This window comes from Eucalyptus grandis, chromosome 3 (assembly GCF_016545825.1).
Source record: "Eucalyptus grandis isolate ANBG69807.140 chromosome 3, ASM1654582v1, whole genome shotgun sequence".
In the NCBI taxonomy this organism is placed as follows: Eukaryota; Viridiplantae; Streptophyta; class Magnoliopsida; order Myrtales; family Myrtaceae; genus Eucalyptus; species Eucalyptus grandis.
In genome coordinates, this window is record NC_052614.1 from 27,682,913 (window position 1) to 27,710,608 (window position 27,696).

Sequence of the window (27,696 nt, forward strand, 5' to 3'; positions counted from 1 at the left end):
TTTGATTGTCCTTACAATAGGGTAGAAACTTTTCTTGATGAACTAGTTTGCGTGATGAGTTCAGGCACTGTCGAACACTATCGACAAGTTCGAAGATTGATCACGCACCGATGATGTTTGCTATTTGCTAATACTTTCTGTAATGACACTTCCAAGTATGTTTTGTTATAATGTTGTGTTATTTGCTAATTACAATTGTTGTGACACTTTCTAACATAAGTTCTTTAAAAATTATCGGTGGAAACCAATCATACCACAAAACTCGAACTCCATGGAAGAGTCGGTATGGTCACCATGCGATTCTAGACACTCAGCACAATCCGGGTGCGGTACCATCCAACGGTGAGGATCGGTATCAAATGTTTGAGTAAGAACTTCAATCGATCTTTTCCTTTAAAAAATTAGATGACATTCCTTTTTTTGGGAAATTGGGGTTCTAAATATGTATCGTGCAGCAATATAGTCCTGTCTTTCTTGCTTCCATTTCAGTTTTTGCAAGAAAAGCATACGTAATGTGAAGGATTTTCTGCAACAATACCGTGAGGGAAGGAGGCTGGCTGGCTACATCATGTACCAGACCTCGCTCGCCATGTTCTATGAAGCTGTGTGCGTCGGAATAGATTTCAATGGCAATGTAAATGCCGATTATTTTCAACTACCTCTGCCTCCGACTGTTTCAGGTGATGCATAGCCATTCTCACTTCTCCATGTCACAACATTATAAGCCTCACATAGAGAATCAGATTCAAGAGCCCGTTGATCTTTTGAATAGCTGGAAGCGGTAGAATGCTTTTTGTTTATTGTTTTGTATTTTCGTTGCTTGAAGCAGAGAATCCCAGGCAAACGGACAACAAGCCAAAACCTAAGAAACGACGGGTGACGTCTCTTAAAACTGGGCTTGCGGCACAGGTTACTGCTTTTCTAGAATTATTAACTGTGTATGTGTGTCCTGTACAGCCTTTTATGCTACGATAAACAATCATATTTTCTTATCTCTTATGACTGTTATAAATGGAAGCGATATCCGGAGTTCTGTTTTTCACCAAATTATCATCGCAAACAGTTTCTGTGTGGATTCTGTTGAAATATAGATTACTCCGTCAGTCTTTATCCTCTAGGACTTGGCCTTTAGAATAATGATCTGGTTCAACGGACGTCAATTGTATTGCACTCATTTTTTTCTTCCATTATTCTGAAACGGCTGTATTTATGTGCTGAGATTAGTGCAGAGGGAGAGAGCAGTGACAGTTATAGCATTGTCAATGTTCCCCTTTTCAACTATTCTTTTGATTGGTGGACACTCTTCTCTAATGTCCCAACTGTGATTGACAGTGCCAAGGAGGTGAATGGTTCCATTACTCGTGCGTTGGGCTGACACCAGAGACAAGATTCAAGGGGAAGTGGTATTGTCCAACCTGCAGGCAACTTCCACAGTGACAAAAATGGCATGCATACACTTACAGTACATGTGATGGTGGAGGCATGGAGGGATGATCGTTTGTTTTGCCTTGATTAGGTCATTCTAGAGTTTAAGATTATGCATCCGTCTCTTTCTTCCCAAAATAAAGAGAAGAAAGAACCCTTGAGCGGAAGAACAGTCGAATTTTGTAAAATGCTTGGAGCTACTCCTCCTCCTTCCGTGGATGTGAATTTAGCAAGGACAGTTTATAGTTGGCAGTGTAATGGAATGGAAGAAACACCAATGAGTCCTGGAAGAACTTTGGCTGTCTTCTTATCCACCGTTACTTCATTCATGTTTTTTTATCAAATTGGACTTTGCGTTCGATCATCATGTGTCTTCTGTTTTCTTCGGCTCAAGAATGATGGTCTTGTGTATTCGATTAATATTTATGATTGGCAAAATTGGTAAAGCTCCATCATTAGCTCAGCAATATCGATCGGTTTCCAATGCAGGAATGCCCAGTCAATTAACAAAACGAAATCCACTTGGGTGTATCTTTCCAACGTTTACCCATTATCCTCATAAATGCTTAACCTCACACTTTATTGATTAAAGGGCTATACACTCATCTTATGTTGTGTTATCGACTCATCTTATGTTGTGTGTTATCGAATCAAGATTAACAACAATTCGTGACACCTCTCAAAATCTAGAGAAACTTGCACAATTTCTTTGTTACGCAACACATCTAAAGTTGAATTATGACTCATACAAATCTAATGAAGTAGATATCAATAATTACTTTAAAGTTAGATCAAACTCATTCAGTAATCTAGACAATCATCTAGACCTTTCTTTCCAAAACGACGGTAATCTTAAATCCTATTTTTCACTTGGATCATCATCAATGTCCGAATCATGTGCAAAATTCTTCTTCCCCCCCCCCCCTTTTGGCCAGAAGTCTTGTCTAAAAGTCAATAGTATCTATTCCTCGCATATAATTTTTGTATAGAAGAATTTTTATGAGGCCAATCATGTTCTACCAAGTATGCCATATGATCATGTTTAAAATGTTTGTCTTCACTCACCATGGACAAAATAAAATTAATGAGCATTTCATGAGAATGACAATTCAATATCAAGTTTAAACTTTATTTAAAAAAAATATAGATTTTTTTAAAAATTTAAAAACAGAAATTTTGTACAGTTTACCAAACGTGTTTCTGTTCTTTTTTTATTCTAGGAACAGAAATTCACTGCAGTTACCAAACGTGTTTCTGTTCTTTTTTTATTTCAAGAACAGTTTTTTTTTACACTTACCAAACGCGTTTTTTTGTTCAAAAACTGTTCCCGGAACAGAAACATTTTTTTTTTTATTTCTGTTCCCTGGAACAATTTTTGAACAGAAACGTTACCAAACGCGCCCTAAGTGAGTTTCTTCCAAAACTAGGGTTCATCCATGATGCAGAACAAGATGAGCATTTACTCGATCAACTTGAATCATATGAAAGATCTTTCAAAGAAAAAAGAAGAATTGAATTCCCAAGTGTGAACACAAATCAGCCATGACATATTAAAATCGAATCCTGAGTGTGAACACAGTATATTATATTGGAGTGCAAGTTGACCGTGGAACTGTATATGTCAGTCCCGTGTCCCCGACTCAAAAGTGTCTGCTCGAATCTGACTTGAACATGTCTGTACAATCAACTACTCCTTCGGTAGCAGAAAGATGCATGTGCTGAATATAATTTCCTCTGCTCTTTTTCTCTTCTCGGGTGAGAAGAAAATTCACTGAGATTAAAAGGAGTGATCACAATACCTTGGTACGGACCCGAAACTAGAAAAGGAAAATGAAGGATTGATCTGCATAGATCAAATAATTCATTAGATGAAAAACAATTTGCTGAAGAATGATAGCATAATTTTATTCTATGCAATGGTATGCCCACTCCTCAATGAAATTCTGGTCTTAACAAATTCATCACGTTCGATGATGTATTAGTAGTTATCACGTGATCCAATGAGTAAATAAGCCCATTATATCATTCGATGATTGATAACTACCCTACCCAACCTTTCACTTCAATGAGTTTTACTTTGTCAAGTTGAAGGTTCAAAAAATTTATATATCATAATAGAGTGAGCGGGTTCTAAAAGAGTTTTCACCTAATTTTCCAATGCATAGCATGAAGACTGTCTTCAAAAGGAACCAGAAAGGGGGCAAAGACATCCTAAAAAGTCTACTTGTGGACTCAACCTCGAGCGACCTTCCCTTATTTAGGACAATACAAAGACAAGGCTTTTACGACAAATGGCAAGCATAAAATTTTTTCACAAGTAATGATAAGCGTCAAATAGTTGTTGGTATGATAAAAAAATGAACTATGTGTGTGTGTGTTTTTTTTTTCAGATAACTTGTTGGTAACTTTTCAACAATTTTAAGAAATTACCGATTTTTTTTTTTATAATTTCCAAAACTTGCTAGTTTTTTAGATGTACTAATTCTTATATGAAATTAGCAGCCTAAATTAGAGCAGCTTAATAATGTCTTTCAAAATGAGTTACCGACCTAACTTGGGTTACCGATAATTTCCTTTTACCCATGGATTTTTATCGACGTTCACCAATTCTTTCAAAAATCTAATAGTACGGAAAAAAGAACATTACTCTCTTTTTTTGGTCAAAACATTTGATTCGTCCCTTTTTGGAAGTGTTAAATATATATTAAACAGTTACATATTATACGAGTGAAGTTTTAGAAGGAAAACGAAGAACCAGAATAGTTCAAGGTTCTTCAACACTTTCCACAGTTGATGCTCGATGCAAATGAATGATCTCATGGGCATATCTATCCCGATTGAAGCACCTGAATGGAAACATTTATAGACTTAGTTTGTTCTTACCTTCAACAGAATATTATCATCTGATCTAATTCATAGAGTTTTAAAGGTCTCAACCTCGTAAGTTGTCTTTAAATGAAAGTTTTGATTGGAAACTCTGCCGGAGCCAGATTCTTTTCTGTTTACACAAGTTAAAGACGACATTTTGCACATCCAGAATTGGGGGAAGTATGTGCCTTTTTTGGCTAAGTGCTTTAATTTTCCGTAAGATAGCTCATTCCAATATTCTATATTTAAACTAAGTGGACCTCAACCGAGACAAATTGTTTCTCGAACATAATTGTTTCTACCATGAATCTCATTGTTTCTTGATTTGTAATAAATAAACTATCATATATGAAGCATATAGAAACCCATTTAGCTCGTGATAACAGTTTCAATTTTCATTTTTCAAAAAATCAAAACAGACCATTATACATAAATTTCTGTTTGTTTGTTTGTTTTTTTTTTTTTTTTTACACGTATTCTCGAACATAAACAGTTTTCAACAAGATTTAAAGTTGAAAATATTTGTTGTTGCATTGTTTAAAATTTAGAAGCACATTTCGAATTTAAAGTAGTCCGGGTTCTCATTCAAAATGAATAAATCTTGAACTTTTTGGTTTTGTGTTGTGGTTTGGTAGGTAAAAAGAAGAGAGTTGAAAACAGTCTTCACTTGAAAAAAACTTCTCAGTAAGTGATTAAAGGTCTCTTAAGAGGTGTTTCGATTTTTTATTTCAAGATGTAGATAGGAAAACGAAGATGAGATGACACGAAAGGCCTATTGATGGCACGAAGTGAGTGCACTGATGACTAATTTTAGGTATGAGATAACAATAGGGACAAAAATAGGAACCGATGGACCACCCTCTAGTATCAAAAAAGGGGTAAGAAACTTATTATCCCATTTGATAACTACAAGGTTCATCTGAAGATGGAGCATAAATTTATTATAAAATAATGCTCGCAGGTTTTATCTAGGCAGGGATGATTTTGCCTCCTGTCTTAATGTGGCTCCAATTAAGATTTGGAGTCTTCCTCTCACGTTCTTGCCAAAAGTGTCTTCCCACTTAGGAGACAAAGACAGCACCCAACTCTCCTATTTATTTTATTTTACTTCAAACTAAATGTGGAAAAGCCTTTATCTAGGAACGGCAACTTTAGACATGCATATAATGTGTGTGGATATATATATTCTTCGATATCCAACATATATATTGAGTACAACATAATGGAGAATCAAATTTCACTAAGAAATATTGGACAAAGTATATATATGCGTGAAGCCATACCTTCAATTATTTTTCATGATGCATGCATGATAACCATCTATTCAGGCAGTAGTGGGTAAGCATCATGCACATCATGTTCGCTGAAGTGGTACATGACTATAGGTTTTCATTTCGACCATTTTTTGTGATTTTAGATATGGACGGCACTGTATACAAATAAATAAATTAAGTCATAATCAACAGTCACATCGTATGAGCTTTCGACACGGTTCACAACATTGACCCAATATATACTATTATGCTTAACATGTAGCTTGTAAAGGTTAATACTTTGTTCTCATTGACAATAAGCTAGATGAATGGAGTTTTCCGGTGAAGAGAGTTGTATAGTGAAGGTGGCAAGATGCTATCTGGTGGGGATGTGGCCAAGGCCAGTTCACAAGTCAAATTAGATCAGGATTTTACTGTTTATCTTGGTGTCAATTTTGAGCAGTGAGCCAAGTAGGTCGGAAACTCCATCCTACTTTCCTAAAAGCCCCAAAAAGAAGCAAAACCCTAAATAGGAAAGAGAAAAGAACACGCTAAAGTTCGAATGACTAAGCCACAAACTGTTCCTATATTAGAACCCGGAACTCCTAAAGGAAAGGTTAAATTTCCGCTCACCGTGTATCAAATAAATTATTAAATATCCCATTAATTGGGTTCATGCGGATTCACCAATTAAACAACAACCTGATGCCCCATGTGTTCCAATCCTAGATGTACTCAATGACTCTGGAAACATAAGTGTATCAATCAAGAATTGAAGATATTGATGTGTTTATACAACCTCTCAACAATTTGTGCTGTCAACGAAAAGCTACGTAACTTGGATATCTGCTTTTTCATGATTATCTAACATTAAGTTTCGAGTAGAAATTGCGAAAGCTGAAGTGCGGACGAACAAAAGATCTAAATCAATAGATCTTTTTCTTTTTTTTTCGATTTTCATGTATTAAAGCTATTGTTAGCGTTGAAAATTTTGATGGCAAAAAAAAAAAAAAATCGATTACTTCTACTTCATTTGCAGTTAATTAAAGAAGCATATCTAGTCCATCATTGGAGAAGTACAAGATTACTAAATAATGCTTTCACCATATACAGTACAAGATTGTGAGCGAATGGAGCAGAGCAAGAAATGTCTTATCGCAGAATCGAGTTCACACCTCCCCCAAGTAGAACCAACTAATCATTCGGCTTTCGCTTTTCGGGGCCAGTAAAAGCCACACAACATCCAATTTAATGCCACAGAACCCCAATCTGCACATATATATTTCCTTATGCCTTTTCATTTCATATTTATTTTTCTTTTTGATATTTTGAACGAGAAAATGTGCACAGTTGGTGGTATTTTTCATGTTTATTTAAATGATCAAATGCTAAAAATAGTTGTCAAAAGACAATATGCTTACACTGGGGTAAGAGGACCTTTGTACAAATTAAAACTGACAGCTCTCTTTATCTCTCTCCGCACCATCTTAGCGATCTGATCTTCATGGAAAAGCCCAAAAAACAATGGGCTTTGGGATACCTAATCCCATCTCATTAAAAAAAAAAAAAACTGACGGACATTAGAATAATCTACTTTGCCTTTGCCTTTGCCTTTGTTTTTTGTTTTTTGTTTGTTTTTTTTTTTGCCCCTTATTGTAACCCCCTTCAAATCGCAGCCTTACCTACGAAGAACTGCACTTTGAAGAGGCCATTTTCAGGACGACCGACGACTTTCTTCAATCTCCCATCACAAGGAACGCCTCCATTTAAGACCTAACCGAGAACTTGTAAGTCCTATTGTCTTCTTCTGTTTCTTGAAGTTTATAAATCGCAAGGGTTTACGGCGGGACGCTGTTTTTGGTCATCATCGTCCATTTCAGCGAGTTTCTTTCTTCGTTTTTCTCTCTCTCATCTTTCTCTTTGGAAAAGGAATCGCCATCCCTTCTGATCTAGAAAGATTTGTTTCCAAGTGTTGAGAAGCGAAGATGGTGAAGGGGAAGATTGCGATCCGAAAGATTAATTGCTCGAAGAGCAGGCAAGTGACTTTCTTCAAGAGAAGGACTGGGCTCATGAAGAAGGCAAGGGAGCTCTCCATTCTTTGCGACGCTGAAATTGGTGTCATCATCTTCTCTTGCACTGGCAAACTTTACGAGTACGCAAGCACCAGGTAAGCTCTCTCTTCCCATCATCGAACAAATTTTCTTTGGTGCCCAATAAAAAGAAAATAAAAGTTCTAATAATTTTAATAGAAAAAATTGGACTTATGAAATCCATTGTTGATCTATATTTTCCTTTCTAGTCCAATTAATGGAGTTTCTATTCAAGATCAAGATCGAAGAAGGTCAATCTCGCGGTTGAAAATACATAGACTCTTATATGTTCAATCACTTCAACGAGATTCATTTGTTTTTATGAGGAACAAAGCCTGATTATCTTCAACAATACTGTGTTGTAATAAAAAAAAATATGGGGGAAACGTATTTCAATGTGGAATCTCATCAATTAGTTTCAATTCTTAATTTACCTCAGACAAATTATTAGTGATAGCTAAACTGGGGGATTTTTCATTTTGTCTTAACACTTGGAAGTTGTCATATATTTCCATATGAATTTTGCGGAAAAGAAAAAGACAAATCTTCTGAAAAATTGTTAAAAAGGTCATTTTTCTTCAAGCTCAATGTCTAGTCTTTCGTAGCTGACTATTTTAATTGCTCAGAATCTGTTTGCTTCCGATCACATTAAGATGAAGGTATTGCAGTAACTAGAAATAGGAATGAGTCTAGACAAGAACAATGTGCCCCGTGGATTTTTCATTAACTTAAAAATCTGCATGAAATCTGTTCTTGCATTCTCAGGCTGCATTTGAAGATTTTTGTTTTCTTATTTGTAGCATGAGTTCAGTTATCGAAAGGTATAACAAAATGAAGCAAGATAATCAGCAACAATCAATTACCACTGAGGAGATCCAGGTAAATGCCAAAGACCAAGTAAAACACCTGCAAACTAGCGATAGCTAATTAATTCTTTTGTTGTTACTTCATTTAACACCTGCAAACTAAAGCTATCTTTTGCTTAACCGCATTGGAGTTTCAACTATTCCGTAAAAGGGGGAAAATAGTTTTCGAACTTGACTCCAATCCTAGTGAATTTTTGCGTCCCTCTCTCTATATTAAAAGTTTAAACTAGTAGATAGCAGTGTAAATCGTGCGATTTTATATTTAAATTAGATAAAAGTCCCTCTCTTTTTTACCAGCTCCAACAATTTTTATGTTACAGATTAGCAAAAAAAAGGGAGAGAGCTAGATTAGTACTATTCAGAGTAAGAATGTGAGTTCTAAGGATTAGAGAGTAATTTAAGTTTGATGCAGCATCCCTATGTAGAAGTCATAATTTATTGCATGAGTCTAACTCTATGCACTGATTTCACTCCACTAGTTTTTGAAAAAGGAGGCGGAGAGCTTGATGCAACAGCTGAGGTGTGTGCAGGAATGCAACAGGTACATCTTTTACTTTACCCCATTTTAAATTACTTGGTAAAGTTACTTTTTACTTTTAAACGAGGATTAGCGCACCTGGTAATGACCGGCATAAAGTAAGAGTTTTCAATAAGCTAGTTCAATATGTAACTTCGGATCACACTTGAAAGTGAAGGAAATCAAAGTAAGATGACCTATGACAAAAATTCTCGTCTCTATGTACCTAAGCTTTATATTAACGTCAACAAACCATCTTTTTTTTTTTTGTCCCCCAAATATACTTTGAAGTACAATGAAAAACCAAAATTGATGAAAGATATTGTAGATCGGTTTCCATTGACAATGTTGGCTAGATTTGAAGTCTTGAGTAAGCACTAGTGAACATGCAGTTAACAAATATAACTTTTTTCCAAGCGGAGGATCATTTCATTATAGTTCTTGCTTAGTCTGTTGATATCATTGATTGTGTAGAAATGAGGTGATGATTTTAGTATCATAAAGGTGATGATTTTCCTCTTGCGGAAAAATTTATGTGCATTTACTTGTTTTCTCGTCTATATATTTATATATTGAAACAAGTGTTCACTCTTCGATAGGTAATCCGAAATATTATGTACAACGGAAATAAATCAAGTTTGCTTGTGAAACTAATGTCCTAGCCACAAGAATAATTCATTTTATTAGTGTATTTCATATATGTTTTATCAAATAATTGAGCATTTGTAATTAATTTGATCGTGATCGAGCACACAGGCGACTGATGGGAGAAGAGATTTCTAAACTGAGTTTGGAGGACTTGAAAAATTTGGAAAATGTCTTAGAAATGGGTTTGAAAAATGTCCGCTCGAGGAAGGTAATGAATATGATGACCCTATCATTGATTATGGGAGAAAGATCCTGATTCGTTTTATTTGATAAATTCTCGGCATGCTTTTGTATTCTCACGTTACGATAATTTCTTATCGTTGATCTACACAGGACCAGAGTTTCATGGAAGAAATGCGCGAGCTAAAGAGAAAGGTTTAACATAGAAAAATCTCTCTCTCTCTCTCTCTCTCTCTCTCTCTCTCTCTCTCTCTCTCTCTCTCTCTCTCTCTTTCTCTCTCGCTATCCTAAATTAGAATGGCTTCATCCCTATAGATAATTGATTTCTTGAGGGGTTGCAGGTTGAAGAAGTTGAACAAGAAAATGTAGAATTGCGGAAGAAGTCGAGAGTCGGAAGTCGAGATCATAGAGAATCAAAGGGGGAGGTACATGCCTTTTTCCTGAAAGCCCATAGACGAATCTAGGAATTGTTTACCTTCACTAAAAAATCTTTTTTCTTTAACTTGGTCAAAATTAAGGACAATGCTTCAACTATTTGTCACATGATAGACAAGTCGCTCTTGAACATGGGAAGGACTTGCTTGCACTCTAGTCTACGATGACGGTTGACTATTGTGTTGGATGACTAAGGACCTTGCTTCTACAAACGACTAAAAGTTTATTTTTTTCTCGAGGAAAGACTACGAAACTCCTGAGATGGGTTTTCACCATGTTGGATTCATGTTGCTTTCTTGTAATTGTCGAATATTTGGACTCGATGGTTTTTCCCGCTAATCAATATTTCAAAACGGTTCCTCTACCTCAGTTTTCTGGCGAAAGTAGCTCAAGTAAAGATACGAGCAAGATTGGTGCTCACGCAATACCGTTTAAAGATGAGATGCCTGAGCGTATCCTTCTCCAGTTAAGCTTGCAACCAAAGTCCCATCTTTTGGATGCGCAAAAAACTGCAAGTGGATAGCGGTAAGGATTCTGCTTTGCAAAAAAAACATGCCCGAACGTATTTCATGTTACTCTCTATTCCATTATGAACCACAAATATTGTTGACTGCAAGCTACAAGATCAATTCATTGTTCATTGCATTTGATGGCAGATTGTCATGGCCGTCGGGGAACGCTGGGTATGCTTCTCTACAGATGAATTCCTACGACGGTGTACTTACAAATAATAGTGGATCCAAGTGGTGTAGAATTACATTTTCTCAGACGACGTATACATTTTTCATACATTTAACCTTAGAATTAGCTATAGTGTTACACCCATGTCAAATGAAACGAACTATTGTGTTGAATTGGTTCTGCCATATATACTTGCTCAATAAATGTGAATACTACACATTATATGCTGTGTCTCGTTTATTTTGTCTATTGAACAAAACTCAAGAAGTGGCATCATATTATCCATTAGGTGCATTTGCAACCCTTGCACCTGATATCTTTGTTCGACGAGAGAAGCAATTAAGTGTCAATGTATCGACTTGTGAGGTTGGGCAATTCAATGGAATGCAACCTTAGTGCGGATTTATGAGGTCCTTGGAAGGCAGGAAGTGAAGTGAGCTCATTAGGAAGTTACATATCATCAAGTGAAAATCTTGGATGTATCAAGTGAAAATCTTGGATGTATCAGATTTATGATTGTCATCATTTTATTGTAATTATTAGGAGAAATACAAAAATGATTTTGCAGTGCAAAAATAGAATATCGATAAGTCCAACCTTTGCTTCTTTCAAATAGAAGTAGGGTATATAGCCCATTTGATTCCATGTTGATCCAAAGGTCAAGGTAAGCTCGAAAGCTCGTCAACCAAAAGAGAGAAGTTTTAGGTAATCAATTCAGAATTTTTTTTATCTTGTCTAATGGGTTCATCATCATCGTACGTAAGACCTTTGGAACACGAATGTGTGTGTCGAATGGTATTATTTTTGGACCAGACAACATCAGTAGAATGATTGAAATGCAGGGAAGATAATGATGTCCACATAAATTGCTCATGAACATAAACGTCATGCATGCTGAAGAAACCCTAAATCATCACTACTTGGCCTCAAATTATTTAACATAAAATCAGGTGTGAACACAACAATTTCAAGATATAACTTTTTGGGACCGAGGATCTAGGATTTGCAAACACAATCAATCCCGCTCCTGGACGCACAATTGTTTACTTCGCCCTAAGTAGAACGTGCAATGTTCAGCTGCCAAAATCTCTTTTTGCCTCCTTTTTCTTCCATTTTCATGTGCCGATTACGAACCAGACGGAATCTTATGATCATGGGACAATGCCGTCCATAATTAATTATTATCCTAACCTGCCCTGATCTTCAGTCAAGTTTTTATTCCCCATGTTTCGATTACATATGATCGATTTAAATAAGGGACAGCATCTGCCACTTCTGCAAAATCTTATGCGGTTGTCGTTGGTGGTCACTTGCTGCGATAACTCACCATCTTGTGAGATCTCTACTCCTAAAAGATTTTGGAATCAATGAACAGTTGTTACAATTGGCATCTTTACTGTATATCTCAGATCTGGAGGCCAGGAAAGAAGAGCTTTCTATAGATGGATGGATACTTATTTCTGCGTATCTTTTTTCAGCTTCAATAAATTATACATATGGATACTTACTACAATTCATTTTCCCACTAAAAGATAAAATTCGCGATTGTAAATTATGTAGAAGTGCCAAAATCCAGTCCTAGTCTTTTGTGGACCAACCACAACTCTCGTGCTCCACGACGACTGTGATTTGCAATACCAACAAAACTTTTTTAGCATAATTTCATACGCTTAGGAATAATATAGTTAAATATTCTTAGTGCATAAAAAACTTGTGCTATACAACGGCGCAAAGTCCAAGCTATATAATAAATTGCATTTGACTTAGATGTATTCAATTCAATGAGATATCAGTAACATAGCCTAGTTTTTCTTTCCCCTCGCTACTCAAGAACAAAGGATCCGCAATTCATCGCGTTTTGTTACTTAACCTACCTGATAAAGCACTTTGTGAGATGTTAAACATACTAAGTTATCAGCTCTATCTTCAATGTATGTTTGGTCTTTTTATAAGCAAAATGTATTTTTCATGGTTTCCCGCCAAAGTTCTATCTATTATTCAAATTTCAAAAGATTTTAAAAAAACTATGTCAATCTACATATGGAGATTGAAAGCTTTCGAGTGTTTTGAATTTAAAAAGTGCCATGTGTAAGCGAATATTAAAAAAGAAATAAAAAGTAAAAGCTGATCTACAAACACTCTATTCTTGTATAAGCAGTGTGATATATGAATTTAAGTTGCAGAAGATTTATCTATATATGAGTTTCAGACTTGCCATAATTTGGCTCAATACGTACGCTTTTCCATTTTTCATGCTACAGTTGCCTACCCATCTATTCTAGACTTTCTAGGGAACACTTTCATGACACGATAAACTATCCGATTCTAAAGGACCGGGGGCAAAACTGAACACAAAATTTAAAAACGTCCCATTTTTAGCAAATTATATACAAAAAAAAAAAAAAAAATTCAAAAGGTTAGGAGAGGAGAGGAGAGGAGAGGAGAGCTTATCATTCTTATCATAAAATGATAATGACATTATAAGCACTTAAAACATTTAGCAGTTTAATAATTTTTTGTTACCACAACTTTTCAAATTTGGCTTAATAAGGAGCATCCGTTAAAAAGAAATATCATATCATGCGACTTTGCTATGTGACACGCTTACTCAATACCAAATAAGTACAATGGCCAACTTACTTAATGAAAACCATGTCTTCTTCATTTAGGTGTTGAGTGATGAAAAGAGGGGAGGAGTGTATGGGTTGGCATTTACCATTCGCAACTTTTGTGAAGACCTCACATTGACCCCAACGCGAAAAGTTGAAATACTCGATTGGACGTAAAAAAAAGGTTTAGGTACTCGATTGTGAAATGGGTAGGAGTTCAGGTATTTGCAATGTCATGATCTTCTTGTAAATGTGCTCTTGAGACATCAATGCATATTTGAAATAGGGAATCTAGTGGAATAGCAAATCTCTCCCTCTTTCCTCTCAATACCAAGTGTCGTTTGCTGAACTTGGTTAAGTATTGCGACTGAGAACATTTCATGAGTGATTTAAGTCTTATAAGTAAGAACACGCTAACAAATTAAGTAGCATCTCTCTAATGACGAATTTAGAATTCTTAGATTAGTCTTGTCAACAACCAAAGAATTTGGGCTGGATTGATGTCTTTTCGTATGATAGATTAAATTGGAGGAAATTACCAAAAAAGTCATAAACCTATTCCAATTATACTAATTCAGTTCTAAACTTTTTTTTTCTTATTTTACCAATTAAGTCTTAAACCATTTGCGTATGTATTAATTCAGTCCATCCAACTAATTTTTATTGGAAATCATCGATATAGAGGCCAACTGTCCTACATAGCGCAACTTGTGTTGACGTGTACCATTTTTTATAATATATATTTTTGAATTTTTCTTTTTATTTTTTTCTTTCATTTCCTTCTTCTTCCTTTAGCCAATTGTTGGACCCTAGCAACTAGCTAGAGGCTAAGGTTGGCAAGGTCAACCTTGCTAGACACTAGCGAGGGCCAACCTTACCCACCCTTGTTGAGGCGCAACCTTGTCCAGGACAACAAGGTCAATCTCACTAGGGGTAGGCAAGCCTCACCGAGCAATGGTGAGGCTGACCTTGCCCAGTGACGGTGTCACTTGCACTTGCTATGAATTGATGCAAACCCCTAGAGCAACGCCTCTCTTGGGCATAGCTTCGTTTTGCGATGACCCTATTATTATGAAGATTACTCCTGAACCACAAAATTAACAATGATCCAAGCACTAGCCACTTCGATTTCGATGAAGAAGAACTTAGCCTCACTTGGAATCTCATGAATCTTTAGTCATTTCTCATGATTGGCGAGGCTCAACCCTCATTAGACCCGATGAGGACAAGCCTCACTAACCTAGCCGTTGGTGAGGCCAACCTCGCCCAGCGACAATGAAGTCGATCCTTGCTGGCTCTCACCTTTGGTTGGTCATTGAGGTTTGGTGACATCCCGATTTTTCCGATTCTATTTTCAATAAATTGAGACGGGCATTTCGTTGGCACGCATACGTGTTGCGGCTCTAGTCACGTGATTTCGGGCGAAATCTCCAGAGACCGTCCAAGATTAAAGAAAGGGAACGAGTTAGTCGAGATTGACTACGGTGATAGAGATTAGACAGTTTTGGGGATTAGCGGATATTGCGGGAAGTTTTATGGAAGAGTTTTTAGCGTCGGCAAATAGCGGTTGATTCGACTGCGAGGAAGTAAGAAAAGTCCGGTGTGACCGGATAAGTGCGAGTGTAGTTTCGAAGGGCCTAAAAGAGGGCCGACTACCGTACTTCTGTGCTTTACTATTCCATCCTGGGTCCCCGAAAGTTATGAGATCTGCATGATGTGTCGTTTAAAGGATTTAATTGCTTGTGATGCAAAAGCATGATAGAGTTTTGCATATGCGTCTTTGTCACTGAGGCCTGGAGTTGAATATGAGATGGTGTCATTGGATGGAACTCATTAAGGATTATAACTATGATATTTTGTATCACTGCTGAGCAAAGTCGCAATTGCCCGAGCCGAGAGTCCTTAGTTGCTCATTTGGTACTTAAGGATTGGATCCTATTTGAGAAAGTTCGAAATTTGGTATCAAATCTAAGGTAGACCACCTTTTGAATCTTATGATTGCCACTGAATTAAGTGTTATTAGGTGGTTAGTTTAATTTATTTAAGTGTAGATTATATTAATGTGTTTAATTAGCTTAAATTGTGTTTAATTTAAAGTTAAGTGGGTGTTTATATTAATATAAACCTTGATGTGACAAAAAGAATTTACTTTTGATTTATTTAAATATCTCGAAATTATTGAATAATTAAATAATATTTTAATATTCGAAATTATTAAAATATTATTATTTAATTATTTTCGAATAAATATAATTATTTATTAAATTCCGCAAATTTTGGTTATTTAACCCTAAATTCTCGAATATTCAAATTATTAAAATATTATTATTTAATTATTTTCGTAAATATAATTATTTATTAAATTCCGCAAATTTTGGGACGGTCGCTACGGTACATTCGGATTTTGAAATTGATGATTGGATATTTTAAATTGAGTGTGGATCGTGAAAAATATGGATATTATTATTATATTAATTTTCGGAATAAATTTAATTATTTAATAAATTCTGAAAATTATTTGGGAACCTTATTTACTCAGAATTTCGTGCCGATCATTGCTTTGTGCATTTAGAATTTGATATTGATGATTGGTTGTGGCGGGTTGAGTGTGATTGCGATATATATGGATTCTTTGTAAATTTCTAAGTGTGGGAATTGAGGAGAGATGAGGTAGTGAATATGCCACCTATTAGAGGTCGCGCCCGGTGGGGCCGTTTTATGCCACCTATTAGAGGTCGCGCCCGATGGGGCCGTGATATGCCACCGATAAAGGTCGCGCCCGGTGGGGCCGTTTTATGCCACCTATTAGAGGTCGCGCCCGATGGGGCCGTGATATGCCACGATAAAGGTCGCGCCGGTGGGGCCGTTTTATGCCACCTATTAGAGGTCGCGCCCGATGGGGCCGTGATATGCCACCTGATAAAGGTCGCGCCCAGTGGGGCCGTTTTATGCCACCTATTAGAGGTCGCGCCCAATGGGGCCGTGAATGCCACTGTTAAGGTCGCGCCGAGTAGGGCCGTAGTTGAGAGCAATGATTGATTTGCTAGAATGACATGAAATCGGCCGAGTCGATTGATCGGCGAGACGATCCAAGTGGTTGAATTGTTTTGATAATGTGATTGAGCCACGGTTGTTTGGTTATCATAATTGCACGTGGTTGGTTTATATAAATTGTGCTAACCCGCGAGATGAAGGCCGAGGCGAGGTAAGTCTTCGTGTGATGTGGCTAGGCCACCCGGCGTATTTTCTTTCTAATAGGGGTTTAGGGGTTGAACTTGCTGAGACGTGGTCTCGGTGGTTATTGAATAACCATTTCAGGGTCCCGATGGACGGAGCGGCCGAGATAGCTTTGGTTGGCCTTGAAGAGTTGGAGAAGTGAAGTCATAAGGATTGGAGATCGTGTACGTCTTGTAGGTCGTAGGATAATCTCTTTTAAGAGCCGTCTTTTTGTAGACTTTTGGCCGTAGACCTTTGTTTGTAATTTCGTTGATTTACGAAAGTGTTATGTTGTGATTTTGTTTCCTGCTTTTCTATCCCAAGTTAAATGTTATAAGGGGGGGATTCGTTTCGCTTCCGCATGCGTAAAGAAATGAATGGGTCGGCGACATATCCTGGGATGTCGCATTCAAGATCGACCGTAGTGGGATGTGCGCGCGCTCGGGGTTCGGGGCGTGACAGGTTTGGTGACTGGCTAGAGGAAGATGAAGGGAAGGGAAAAAAAAAAAAAAAAAAAAAAAGAAAAATTAAAAGAGAAAGTTAAAAATTAAAATATTATGACAAATTGTACATGTCAATGCAAAGTGCACCATGTAGGACCTATGTTAGTGATTTCTGGTCAAAATTAGAATGAATTGAATTGACACAAATGTAAAAAGATTTGAGACTCAATTGACCTAAAAGAGATTTATAACTAAATTGAAACAATTCCAATATGTTTAGGGTTTTTGTGGTAATTCTCCTCTACAAATGGATTTCTTTAAATTTGCGTTAAGACACACTGCAGGCAGTTAATTACTCATTGTAAAACATCATATTTAGACACATCTCGTTTCACTAGGAATAAATTTTCCCTAAACAGTTAACAACCTTTCACCAAAAGTTTGATTTTGGTTTTTTGTGTGAAAAAGGGTTCTGTGTTTATTTCAAATAGGAAAATCGTATGGCTTTTTGAAAAGAAGATGAAAAAAATGGAAATAACTTGAAAGACATCTGGGAAATTGAACGCGCAATGGCGATGATCTACTTCCATTATTCCACGCTACGAGTTTTATAGCCCCCACTAATTCGGGCAGTTAGTGCTCTGAGGATGGTTACAAACCAAATATTCATCTAAATTGACTATTCCATTGAATTATTCATCACATAAAATTAGGAATTGACCTAGATTCCTAACTAAAAATGTCAAATTTACATTAGGCATTATGCATTGCATAAACATTGCAATTAGGTAACAGTAACATTTTGGACCAAAGTTATCCAATTTAAAATTGTTCTTAAAAGAAAAAAAAAGTCAGCGATTAGTCAAGGAAAAGGTAATCTGGTCAGGGAGGGGGATCTAAAAGCTTGAAAGTGGAGCCATTTCCATTTGAAACCCTGGATGGATTGAGCGATTCCCCTTTTTTTGAATGACCATCGTGGGCATGGGGCCTTTGACACAGAGAGTCTGGCATAAAGAGAGAGAATTCGTCTTCATCCTTGGGGGTCCTTTCACACAGAGAGTCTGGCACAAAGAGAGAAAATTCGTCTTTAGCAGAAGCAGAAAAAGAAAAAGAAAGGTGGAGAAAAGGTGTTCACAAGCGAGAGAGAGAGAGAGAGGCAGAGGGAGAGAGAGATAGAGAGAGAGGGAGAGTCGTGGGTTAGAGGAGTGGAAAAAAAAGTGGATGGTACTCTTTACTGTGACCTTACATCACTGTCCATATTGCATGATAACTGCTGCTTCTATTCAGTTGCTTCCCAACGCCGGCGATCAGCAGTCCTCTCCCGGCGCTTCCTACAAAGCTGTTGCCTCTGCCCGGTCCTTTGCTTGTGTCCCTCCGCTAACCGCAGCATCACAGTTTTGCTTACCAGCGCCCTATAGCCTTGTCGACGTTGTTCAGCCATAGCTAAATCCAGGTCAGGCCTCACCGTCTCTCGTCCAGATAAGTCCAGCAAGTTCAGCTATGGAGGCACAACTCCAGGCGACGTCACAGCAGCACCTGCACGGCCAATGAGGCGTCCAACACGATTCAGTCCCCATCCAGTTGACGTGGTGTATTGATTCTTTCTTTTTGCGCAGGTTCTCGTTGCATTGGCTTGACCTCACGGTGTTAGAATCGCTCCTAGACCACCAACTTTCGATCGCCGATCACTCACCAAGCGCCAACGAAGTCTTGATCATACTTCCTCACTGGTTTGCAAGCCTCGCTGCTGCCACCCTCGTGAAAGCAGAGACCTGAACTCGGTAATCTCCTTGGATTAAATTCGATTCAAATAATTTGTTTCCTAGTTTATAATATATATATATTAATTCTAACTCAATTTGCTCTGATATGTTTAGACATTATTTGATTAAAAAAATGTCGTTTTGAGAGTGATTATAATCAAGAATATTGAGTTGCGAGACGTTAGACCGGATTTATGACTTTTTTGACTTTCCGTCTTGAGTCGTGGCGAATTATATGGTTTATATGTTTTAATATTGCTTTTTGTTGATTTTTTTTTAATAAACTTCCCTATTATAAAATAAAAAACTGTATTGCATATTATATTTTGATCGCATATATATTTATTTACAATCTTAGAATTGCATATTTAGGATCGCATAGTATTTTAGAAGAAATTTTCTAATCTAGAATAGGATTTAATTTAGTTTATTTCCTAAAATTGATTAGATAATTTTATTTTAGGATAGATTACTATTAAAAGATAAAAATCACACCCCAAAAAAAAAATAGCATAAGCATGTCATAGAATAAATTGCATCAGATTGCCATGTCATGTGCCACGTCATTTACCATATCATCGTGTCACATCATCAATGCTGACATGTCACTTAGTAACCGCATGTTTAGGGTAATTAAGTTGCATAACATGTTATAATAGTTCATTTTAATTTTGCCCGTCATTAGAATTTGGTCATATAAAGTGTATATTACATGTCATGTTAAATTAGTTATCACAGACATAATTTAGAATTAAGATTGTATCTCATGCATTGCATATAGCTTAATTATCGTTAAAAAAAAGAAGAAGTTGATATTGCTTTTAGAATCATGTTTAGGTTAGGCATGCATCTTCGTAATAAAATTTTGTAGGTAATTGTTGACACCTAAATTTCGTTTTTAATTAATTAGGTTTTTTTTTACATTTATTTGTCTTTTTCGGATAGTAAATAATAATAAACAAAACAAAAGCAAAGCAAAAGCCCAGCCCATCTTTTTCTCCTTCTCTTCTCCCTCCACGTGGCCCCTACGGCCCATTTTCCTTCACCCCCCGGCCCGGCCCCTTTCTCTCTTCTTCTTCCTCCTTCCCTTTCCTTCGCCGCTGCAACTCACGCGCGCGAGGGAGGCCGACGTCGGCCGGAGGGGATAAGATCGCAGGCGCCATTAATGTTGAGCGAGCTTCGCTGGAAAGCTTGATGGGACACCGGTTCAGCCGAGCGGAACCGGTGGGCAAGCCGGAGGCCGGCGACCGAGCCCCTCCGTCGACCGGAGTTCCTTCGCCTATAAATAGGTGGCCGCAAGCATCGTTGGAGGGTGTAGCGAGCTTGGAGATCCTTCACTGAGAGACATCGGGAAGGGTTGAAGGGCGAGCGCAGGAGAGAGCTCGAGTCGCGAGCTCAGCCCACCTTCCACCGAGAGACTTCGGGGAAGGCAGGCGGCAAGCGACCTCGAGAAGGGCAGATCCGGCCGGTGGAGGCTCGGATTTGGCCTGAGTGAGAGAAGATTGAGGTCGAGGGTAGGGTTTCGCGAGATCTGCGCCTCAGATCTGGTTTTTTTTAGCTGTTACTGTTGCTGCCGGACGCTGTGCCACCGCCGTTCGCCCCGACTGAGATCCCGACGCCATCTGCTGCTACTGTCCCCCTCGAGCTGCCTCTCCTCCAAAGCTCAAAGAGCGAGCCCGAGCCCGAGAGAGAGAGCCCCAATCAAATCGACGGAGCCCAAGCCTCGCTGACGCCGTCGTCGTCCGCCACGGTCGCCGCCATCAGTCTGCCCTCGCCGCGGCCGCCACCGTCGCAGATCAACTCCTGTCGTCCCCGTCATCACCTCCGTTCGAGAAAAGGTAAAAACTGTCGCCGCCGTCCCTGCCGCCCATCGCACCCCCATTCTGTCGGCGTTGCCGTCGTCGTGGTTCCCATCGTCTTCGTCGTCGCCGCCGTAGTCGCCGTCGCCGCCAAGCTCCTCGGTCCCCCCCCTCGGCGCCGCGGATTCGCAAACCCTAGGGTTTGCGATTTTTCCGGGTCGCCGAGTCGAATCCGAGTCTCGAAACCGGGTAGGGTTTCGCGAGATTCGGGGGGCGGCGGGAGTCGGGTCATGATTCGGATCCGGGTCGGGTAGGGTTTGCAGGGAGCCGGGTCGCGGAGCGGGTCAACGAACCGGGTCGTCGGACCGGGCCGGGCGTCCCCAAACGCCCGCCACGGCGTCGTTTTAACAAAATAAAAAAATAAAATAAAAATATGAAAAATCCGAGTCGGACCCAACCCGCGGATCCGACCCGGGTCGGTTTTATTTTATTATTTTAATATAAAATAATAAATATTTTATTTTAAAAAAAAATCAAAAAGTATTTTATTTTCAAAAAATATTAAAAAAATGTTTTAATTTCCAGAAAATCGAAAAATATTAAAAATTGTTGAAAAATGTTTTATTTTCTAAACAAATCGAGAAAAATCAAAAAATAATTTATTTTCCAAAAATATCAAGAAATATTAAAAAATATTTTATTTTTCGAAAAATCAAAAAAATCAAAAAAATTTCATATTTTCCAAAAAAAGCCTAAAATTCAGAAAAAGCCAAAAAGACTTGTATTTTTCCAAAAATACCAAAAAAACCCAAAAAAAAAAAAATCCCTTTTGTGTCCAAAAATTAGAAAATGACTCAAAAAAATGTTTTTCCTCCCAAAAATGCATGGAAAATCTCTCAAGCATCCAAAAGCCTTAAGGTTTAAACAAGATTAGATACCGAAAGGGCATTAGTGATTAACTAGTGTAATCAAGTCCCCGATCCTAATTTCTCTGGTTGCGCTGGAGTGAGTATTTCTCCCGATACTTCACTTGGGTTTCTAATCAACCCATCCCAAATCGATTAGTGGCGACTCCATTTTGAAAATTGATTTATAGGTTAAAAACTCAAACTATTAAAGTCGTGAATTGGTGGACTTGGGAGAGTCCGGGCTTAATAAAATTCAGCCGAGCCATTAGCCTCCTTAGGCGCCCGTACCCGATTGCGGGCGCCAGAAAAAAAGAGGTCGCGACAGTAATGAGAGTGAAATCATGTGAGGTTGTGTTTTGCTTTACAATGACGTAACCTTATTTCTAGCAATTTATTTATTATTTTGATTTACTGAATATTATATTATTGATTGTACACCCACATGATCATCTAATGCATATTAATAACTTAGGATTAAGATTGACCAAGATTGTTGGCAAAATATTTTTGAAGTTAAAATAAAAGAAGTACCAAAGTGGCATTAGAATCTAATGCCACTTTACTTAAGAAGTAAAGTGTTCTCTCACACTTTACTTAAGTGGGTAATCGACCTGCCAATAACTGATTAATAACGGCTTTTGGATAATTTGACTTACATGTTAAATAAATTAAATTGAGTACCAAATTGTGATTGATATGGATTTGGAGGAATCTACGTTAAGTCTTTAAGCTAAATAATCTATTAGCTTTTCTTTGAGTTCACCTCTGTAAGGGCGCGACATCAGCCTCATTCACAAGCGGTTATTTCTCAAACCGTTGAATTATTTAACAGTTGTTTGCACTGGTGTCTTCATTCCAAATCTTTAAGTCCACGCCTCTTCCTTCTCTGTGTCCAACACCTAGCCTATTTCATGATAGCTGCCCGTCTATAGGCTTTGTCACTGAAGAATGTTGCTTGTCTTGTTGACCACCGTGTCATATAATTGTCGATGACGATGTCATATAGTCATCGATAACCATGCTATAGAGTTGCTCAAAGCTACACCATGGAATTATCGATTCTCTCCATATTTGAGTCATCTTCATTAAAACCAATTAACCGATCAAATTTCGGTATTGATTGATTTCAAAAAGTGAACTATCTTTTGGTAGAAACACATCCATATATAATATCCCCAACAACAACGAAAAGTTTCCCAAACATCAACCTCAGATATTACTCCGCAAATTGCAGCTAACTCCATTGGAGTAATTGCAAATGCACCTTATTGCCGGAAATTAAATAGCAAACGACAGCAACAACTCCCATCATCTGCATTATTTTCAAGTACATATGGTCCGAACTGCAAACACACTAGTCTCTATGCAATGAGGAAGGGCAAGACGGTGAGCATGAAGGACTCGTAAGTGAATGTTGCTGAACCCGACAGCATGGTGTCTCTCTCCTTGAATTTCTCGGTTAATCCCTAGAACATAGAGATCAAAGGAAGACGTCAGCATACTAATTGTATATAGTTCATGGACTTGGTTTATATCATTTAGGAATTGGTATATACCCCCATCTACCAAAGCCAATCGAAAAGGAAATCAAACTATTTTTGAATCGTACACGTGGTTGAATTTAGCTACAAAGACAGAAATTGAAGTATATACCAAACTTTGCAAACATTTTTATTATTTAATAATCCAGGCCACGAGCGCAGTGGTCATACTTCCCAATCAATCATGCATTTGTTTGTGGTAAAAATAGGGCAATGGAAGTAATTAGTGAAAAAAGAGAGTACTATTCCAATAATTAGTAATTATAATAAGCTAGGACGTTACCTTGACAATGAGGCAGCACCTGCACGAGATAAAACCATGTAAAAGAAAGAAAATGTTTAGCAACCATAAATTTAGTATTTGGAAATGACCCATATATATGGAAGAAACGTTAAGTAATTACTCAGGATAACATAAAAAAAGATACATAGGAGGGAACGCACTCGATGAAGTTATCATATTCGATTGCCCGGCTTCCATCTCCATATTTGTCGAACTTACTGACCAGCAAGTCAACCACCACTGGTGGCACCACAAACCCCATGCTCAAGAGTGCTTCTCTCAGCTCTGGGCCATCAATTTTCCCACTCCGGTCTCTGTCAAATCTCTCAAATGTGCCCTGAACAATCCTCCCTTAATTATAATTACAGATGAGAGATCTAATCAAAGATAATGAGGAAAAAAAAATTATGGCTCTTACCCTCCACATTTGAAGACAGTGAAATAGTCCTGTGAATTCCCTTGGCCCTGCAAATTATTAAGTATTTACTTTACAAATTTCATAAAATTTTCAACCATGCATCTCCCTCCCTGATTTAGCATCATTCTACAATTGACAAACTAAAAAACTAGGGTTTTTCCAACTTAGAAAGAGAGAGAGAGAGAGAGGCCAACCAATTCTTCCGCTGTTCGTGTGAGTGAAGAGGTACATGAGAAGGCGAACGGTGCGGAGGCTGAAGCCTTGGTTGTAAGAAGAAAGAGCTCTCTGCAACTCTCTATCGTCAACCAGGCCGCTTCCGTCTTGGTCCGCCATTTGGAAGCACGCGACCAGGTTCGGATCGGTGCCCGGCGGAAAGGACGACGGCGTCAGCGCCGTGAACGGGTTCCCGTACGGCTGAGCTGGCGGTGGGTACCCGCCACCAGATCCATATGGCCCACCATAGCCGTATCCAGCCATTCTCTTACACACACAAACAGAAAAAAGCTATTCAAATGAGCAGAGGAAGAAGAAGAACCAGTGTGTGATTGTCTTTGAGTAGGTTCTATGTAGGGGTGAGGAAAGCAAATTATATAGGTTCATTCTTGAAATTTTCGGATCACCATTTGGTAGAATTACAAAACTGCCACTTATTTTTCAAATTTCTTGGTAGACCAGGAAACTCTAGTACTAAACCTACCTCGTCGACGCCTCGATGAATGCGTCAGTACAACTCGATTTTCGATATGACAATTAAAAACGATCGACAGATTACCGGACGATAGTCCAAGTGGCAATCATGCACGTCCAAGAATTCGTCTTCTATGCTTCAGCAAATAGATTAATCATCTGCGAGGCAAATCCCGTGGACTGATCTTAATGCTTTAAGGTTAGGTGCTTTGCCGAGGTCACGTTCTGTTTGACCTTAATAACGCTTTACTAATGATAGATGGAGATCGTAGGAGACATAACCTTTTCTTTTATCTATTTTTTATGTATTTTTTATATCAAGACACCTTGATGCAGTTGACTTCCAGAGTTTAGGACAATGCCTACCTGAGCATATGACAATTTTTAACTACCCATATAGCTTGCGATGCTGCTCTGGACCTCATTAAAATCTTCTGACAATTTAACAAATTATATGCCCATTAATTGACCTGATAGAGAGAGAAAAGACAACAAAAGAGACAACAAAAACGAGAGTAAAAGAAGCGACAAAATGGATCTTGGCTCTTTTAGACCTCAGAGCAAACGCTATTAAGTTTTTCTTGGTCAGGGAAAGATATAATTCTCTCAGACCATATCCATATATTCACCTTTTAGCTGTGCATTCAATCACTATCTTCAAAAGAAGAATATGTATTTTGGTTATTAAAGATAAATTAATCTATAATGTAATCTACTTTCTTCTTAGATATACATTGCAATTTGCAGAAAATGCATTGTTTGCTATTATTATGTTTTGTCAATCACCTTATTAGCTTCTTGATGGCAAACCTAAAGGAAGTAGAGAGATCTTGTTCCTTTTTGACGATTTTCATCACATGTCTAGGCTAAATCCCATGAAGACTGAGATATATGCAGCAGGAATATTTCGCAACCATCTTGCGGATATCTTGGTTTTGCCTGAATTTAAGCATGGCAAACTCCCTATTAAATATTGGCAATTCCTCAACCCTAAGCAAGTCGATATAAAAGTATTGCAAGCCTTTCATGGAAAAATACTGCAGAACAGAGATTAAGGGCACATTTGGTAACTATCCTGTTCTCGGGAACAATTTTTTATCAGAAACGATTATTTTTTATTTTGTTCCGGAGAACAATTTATAAGTATTTTAAGGTGTTTCGTAACTATTCAAAAATTTATATTTTCAGAATAAAATTGCATTTGGCATCATCCTAAAAAATTTTACTCTAAGCAATTTTTTTAAATTTTTTAATAATTTATCATTTTTTCCTTTTTTTTCTTTTCTAATTTTCTTTTCTTTCCCTTCTTCTTCTTCAAGCTTTGGCCGGCAACCTTTTTTTTTTTTAATTTTTTAATATTTTTATCATTTTTTCTTTTTTTTTTTTTTTTTTTTTTTTTTCTTTCTTATTTTCTTTCCCTTCTTCTTCTTCAAGCTTTGGCCAGTTGTTGGGCTGGTGACTGGTCCAACGAGGGCTGGCGACCTCGCCGGAGCATTGTCGACCCTCAGTAAAGTAGCCCCTCATTGTTTGAGTCTTGGCTGGGTGAGCGACCTCACCCGAATCTGGGGAGACCAAGCTTGCCTAGCCGCCAGTGGGGCTCGACCTTGCCAGATCTAGGTGAGGTCGAGCTTTGCCCAGTCTAGCCAGGGCTCAGCCGAGCCTCGCTTGGCCTCTGATGAGGCTCGGCCTGGCCAGATTTGACGAGGCCAAGCCTCGCCAGTGGCGGAGCGAGCCTTCGGCGAGCTCAAAGATCCTCACCCAATTGGTTGTCAGCAACCGGCGACGGTGGAAGAAGAGAAGAAAAGGAAGAGAAACAAGAAGGAAAGAAGAAGAGGAAAAAAAAAATTGGTTGGCTTTGATTCTAGAATTGTTTTTGGAAACAAATAATCAACCTTTTTTTACTTCTTGATTATACTCCAAATCTATTCCCGGGAACAAAAAAATTGCCAAATGAATTTCTGCTCAAAATCTACTCCTGAAAACAAATTAACATAATCAAACACTATTTGACCGGTTGCTAAACGCACTCTAAGTAACTGGGCTTTTTTTGGGAGATGATGATGATGATGATGATGATGATAAGTAGTTGGGTTTCTAAAGATTTGTCTTTTGCAGGTATATTGCAGCTTGTACCATCTGTTTTATGGAGTATTGCAAATTATTGGTCAACTATTATCATTCACCCTAAGAAATTCATCAAGGGGAAGAAAGCAACTGTACATCTTTTCTTTAGAAGGGAAGTTCCACCAGTACTAAAGTTGCGAGAGTTGTGCTCAACAGGTGAATTCTATGAACATATGACAAAGAAGATAGATCTAATAAAATTTATCATAGGAGTGATAATATGAAGTGAAGTATTTCACTTCTCTTGCCAGTCTATATGATATATAAAACTTATCTGGATGACCTAACATTTTGTCCTTTTGCTCCTTTGATAGATTTAAAGTCAATAAAATATTATTATTATTATTAGGTGGCCTGCCCTATGGACGAATCGATGTTCTCGAGGTCAGAGCTCATTATTTTTTAATAGGGAAGACTAATTTGATGAGAAATATAAAATAAATTATCAAATGGAGTTTGACGAAATGCCACTGAACTATATTGAATGGCAATTACATTTTCTTTCATTTGATCTTGTGCAGTATGTACTTATGTCTATATGTCTGTATTCATGCATGTAAGTATGAATGATCTCACACGATTGGTGAGTGTATACACTGTAGTTTGCTTAAAGGTAGAACATATACTAAAAATTAGCTAAGGCACTAACTGTATGGACACAGCTGGTTTTATTATTGATGGGCAAAAATCATATAGATGAGCAAAAATTGCTGCCAAGATACTTGAAATGTTTAGACTAATCTTCTAAACTGGTTTTTGTAGCTCATACAGCAATAATCCTCTAAAAGCCATCTTGTTCTTCCGATGAACTACTTTCTCTTAGGATATTGTCGGTAAGAAAACTACAAAGGTTATCTCTCAAGTGTTTCTGACGGCAAACGTAGCCATTTTGAAATAAGTTCAGCTCTTCCAGTTGAAGTTGTTTCTTATTTTTTGCATTTT

At 37.8% G+C, this 27,696-nt stretch overlaps 3 protein-coding genes across 5 annotated transcripts; 2 read left to right on the forward strand and 1 right to left on the reverse strand.

The window, feature by feature from the left end:
- Positions 1-553: 553 nt before the first annotated feature.
- Positions 554-1,789, forward strand: LOC104420833. Of its 2 annotated transcripts, none has more exons than XM_039308556.1 (3): positions 554-680; positions 830-909; positions 1,333-1,789. In XM_039308556.1, the coding sequence occupies exons 1-3, from the start codon at positions 569-571 to the stop codon at positions 1,435-1,437; spliced, it is 297 nt and encodes a 98-aa protein (XP_039164490.1). In that variant the 5' UTR covers positions 554-568; the 3' UTR covers positions 1,438-1,789. The 2 variants fall into 2 exon arrangements, with proteins under 2 accessions (XP_039164490.1, XP_039164491.1); XM_039308557.1 differs by having other exon boundaries at positions 830-876.
- Positions 1,790-7,188: 5,399 nt separating this feature from the next.
- On the forward strand, positions 7,189-11,187 carry LOC104419864 (MADS-box transcription factor 23). 2 transcript variants are annotated; one of them, XM_010031667.3, is made up of 9 exons: positions 7,189-7,333; positions 7,476-7,713; positions 8,437-8,515; positions 8,982-9,043; positions 9,776-9,875; positions 10,001-10,042; positions 10,189-10,272; positions 10,653-10,807; positions 10,939-11,187. In XM_010031667.3, exons 2-8 carry the CDS (start codon positions 7,532-7,534, stop codon positions 10,803-10,805), a joined length of 702 nt encoding a protein of 233 aa, XP_010029969.1. In that variant the 5' UTR covers positions 7,189-7,333; positions 7,476-7,531; the 3' UTR covers positions 10,806-10,807; positions 10,939-11,187. The 2 variants fall into 2 exon arrangements, with proteins under 2 accessions (XP_010029969.1, XP_010029968.1); XM_010031666.3 differs by having other exon boundaries at positions 7,190-7,333; positions 7,517-7,713.
- Positions 11,188-22,816: 11,629 nt separating this feature from the next.
- LOC104419863 (calcium-binding protein CBP) lies at positions 22,817-24,489 on the reverse strand. Its single transcript, XM_010031664.2, has 5 exons — positions 24,138-24,489; positions 23,944-23,990; positions 23,687-23,862; positions 23,526-23,544; positions 22,817-23,167 (listed from the first exon to the last, which is right to left on the reverse strand). The coding sequence occupies exons 1-5, from the start codon at positions 24,418-24,420 to the stop codon at positions 23,063-23,065; spliced, it is 630 nt and encodes a 209-aa protein (XP_010029966.1). The 5' UTR covers positions 24,421-24,489; the 3' UTR covers positions 22,817-23,062.
- Positions 24,490-27,696: the final 3,207 nt, after the last annotated feature.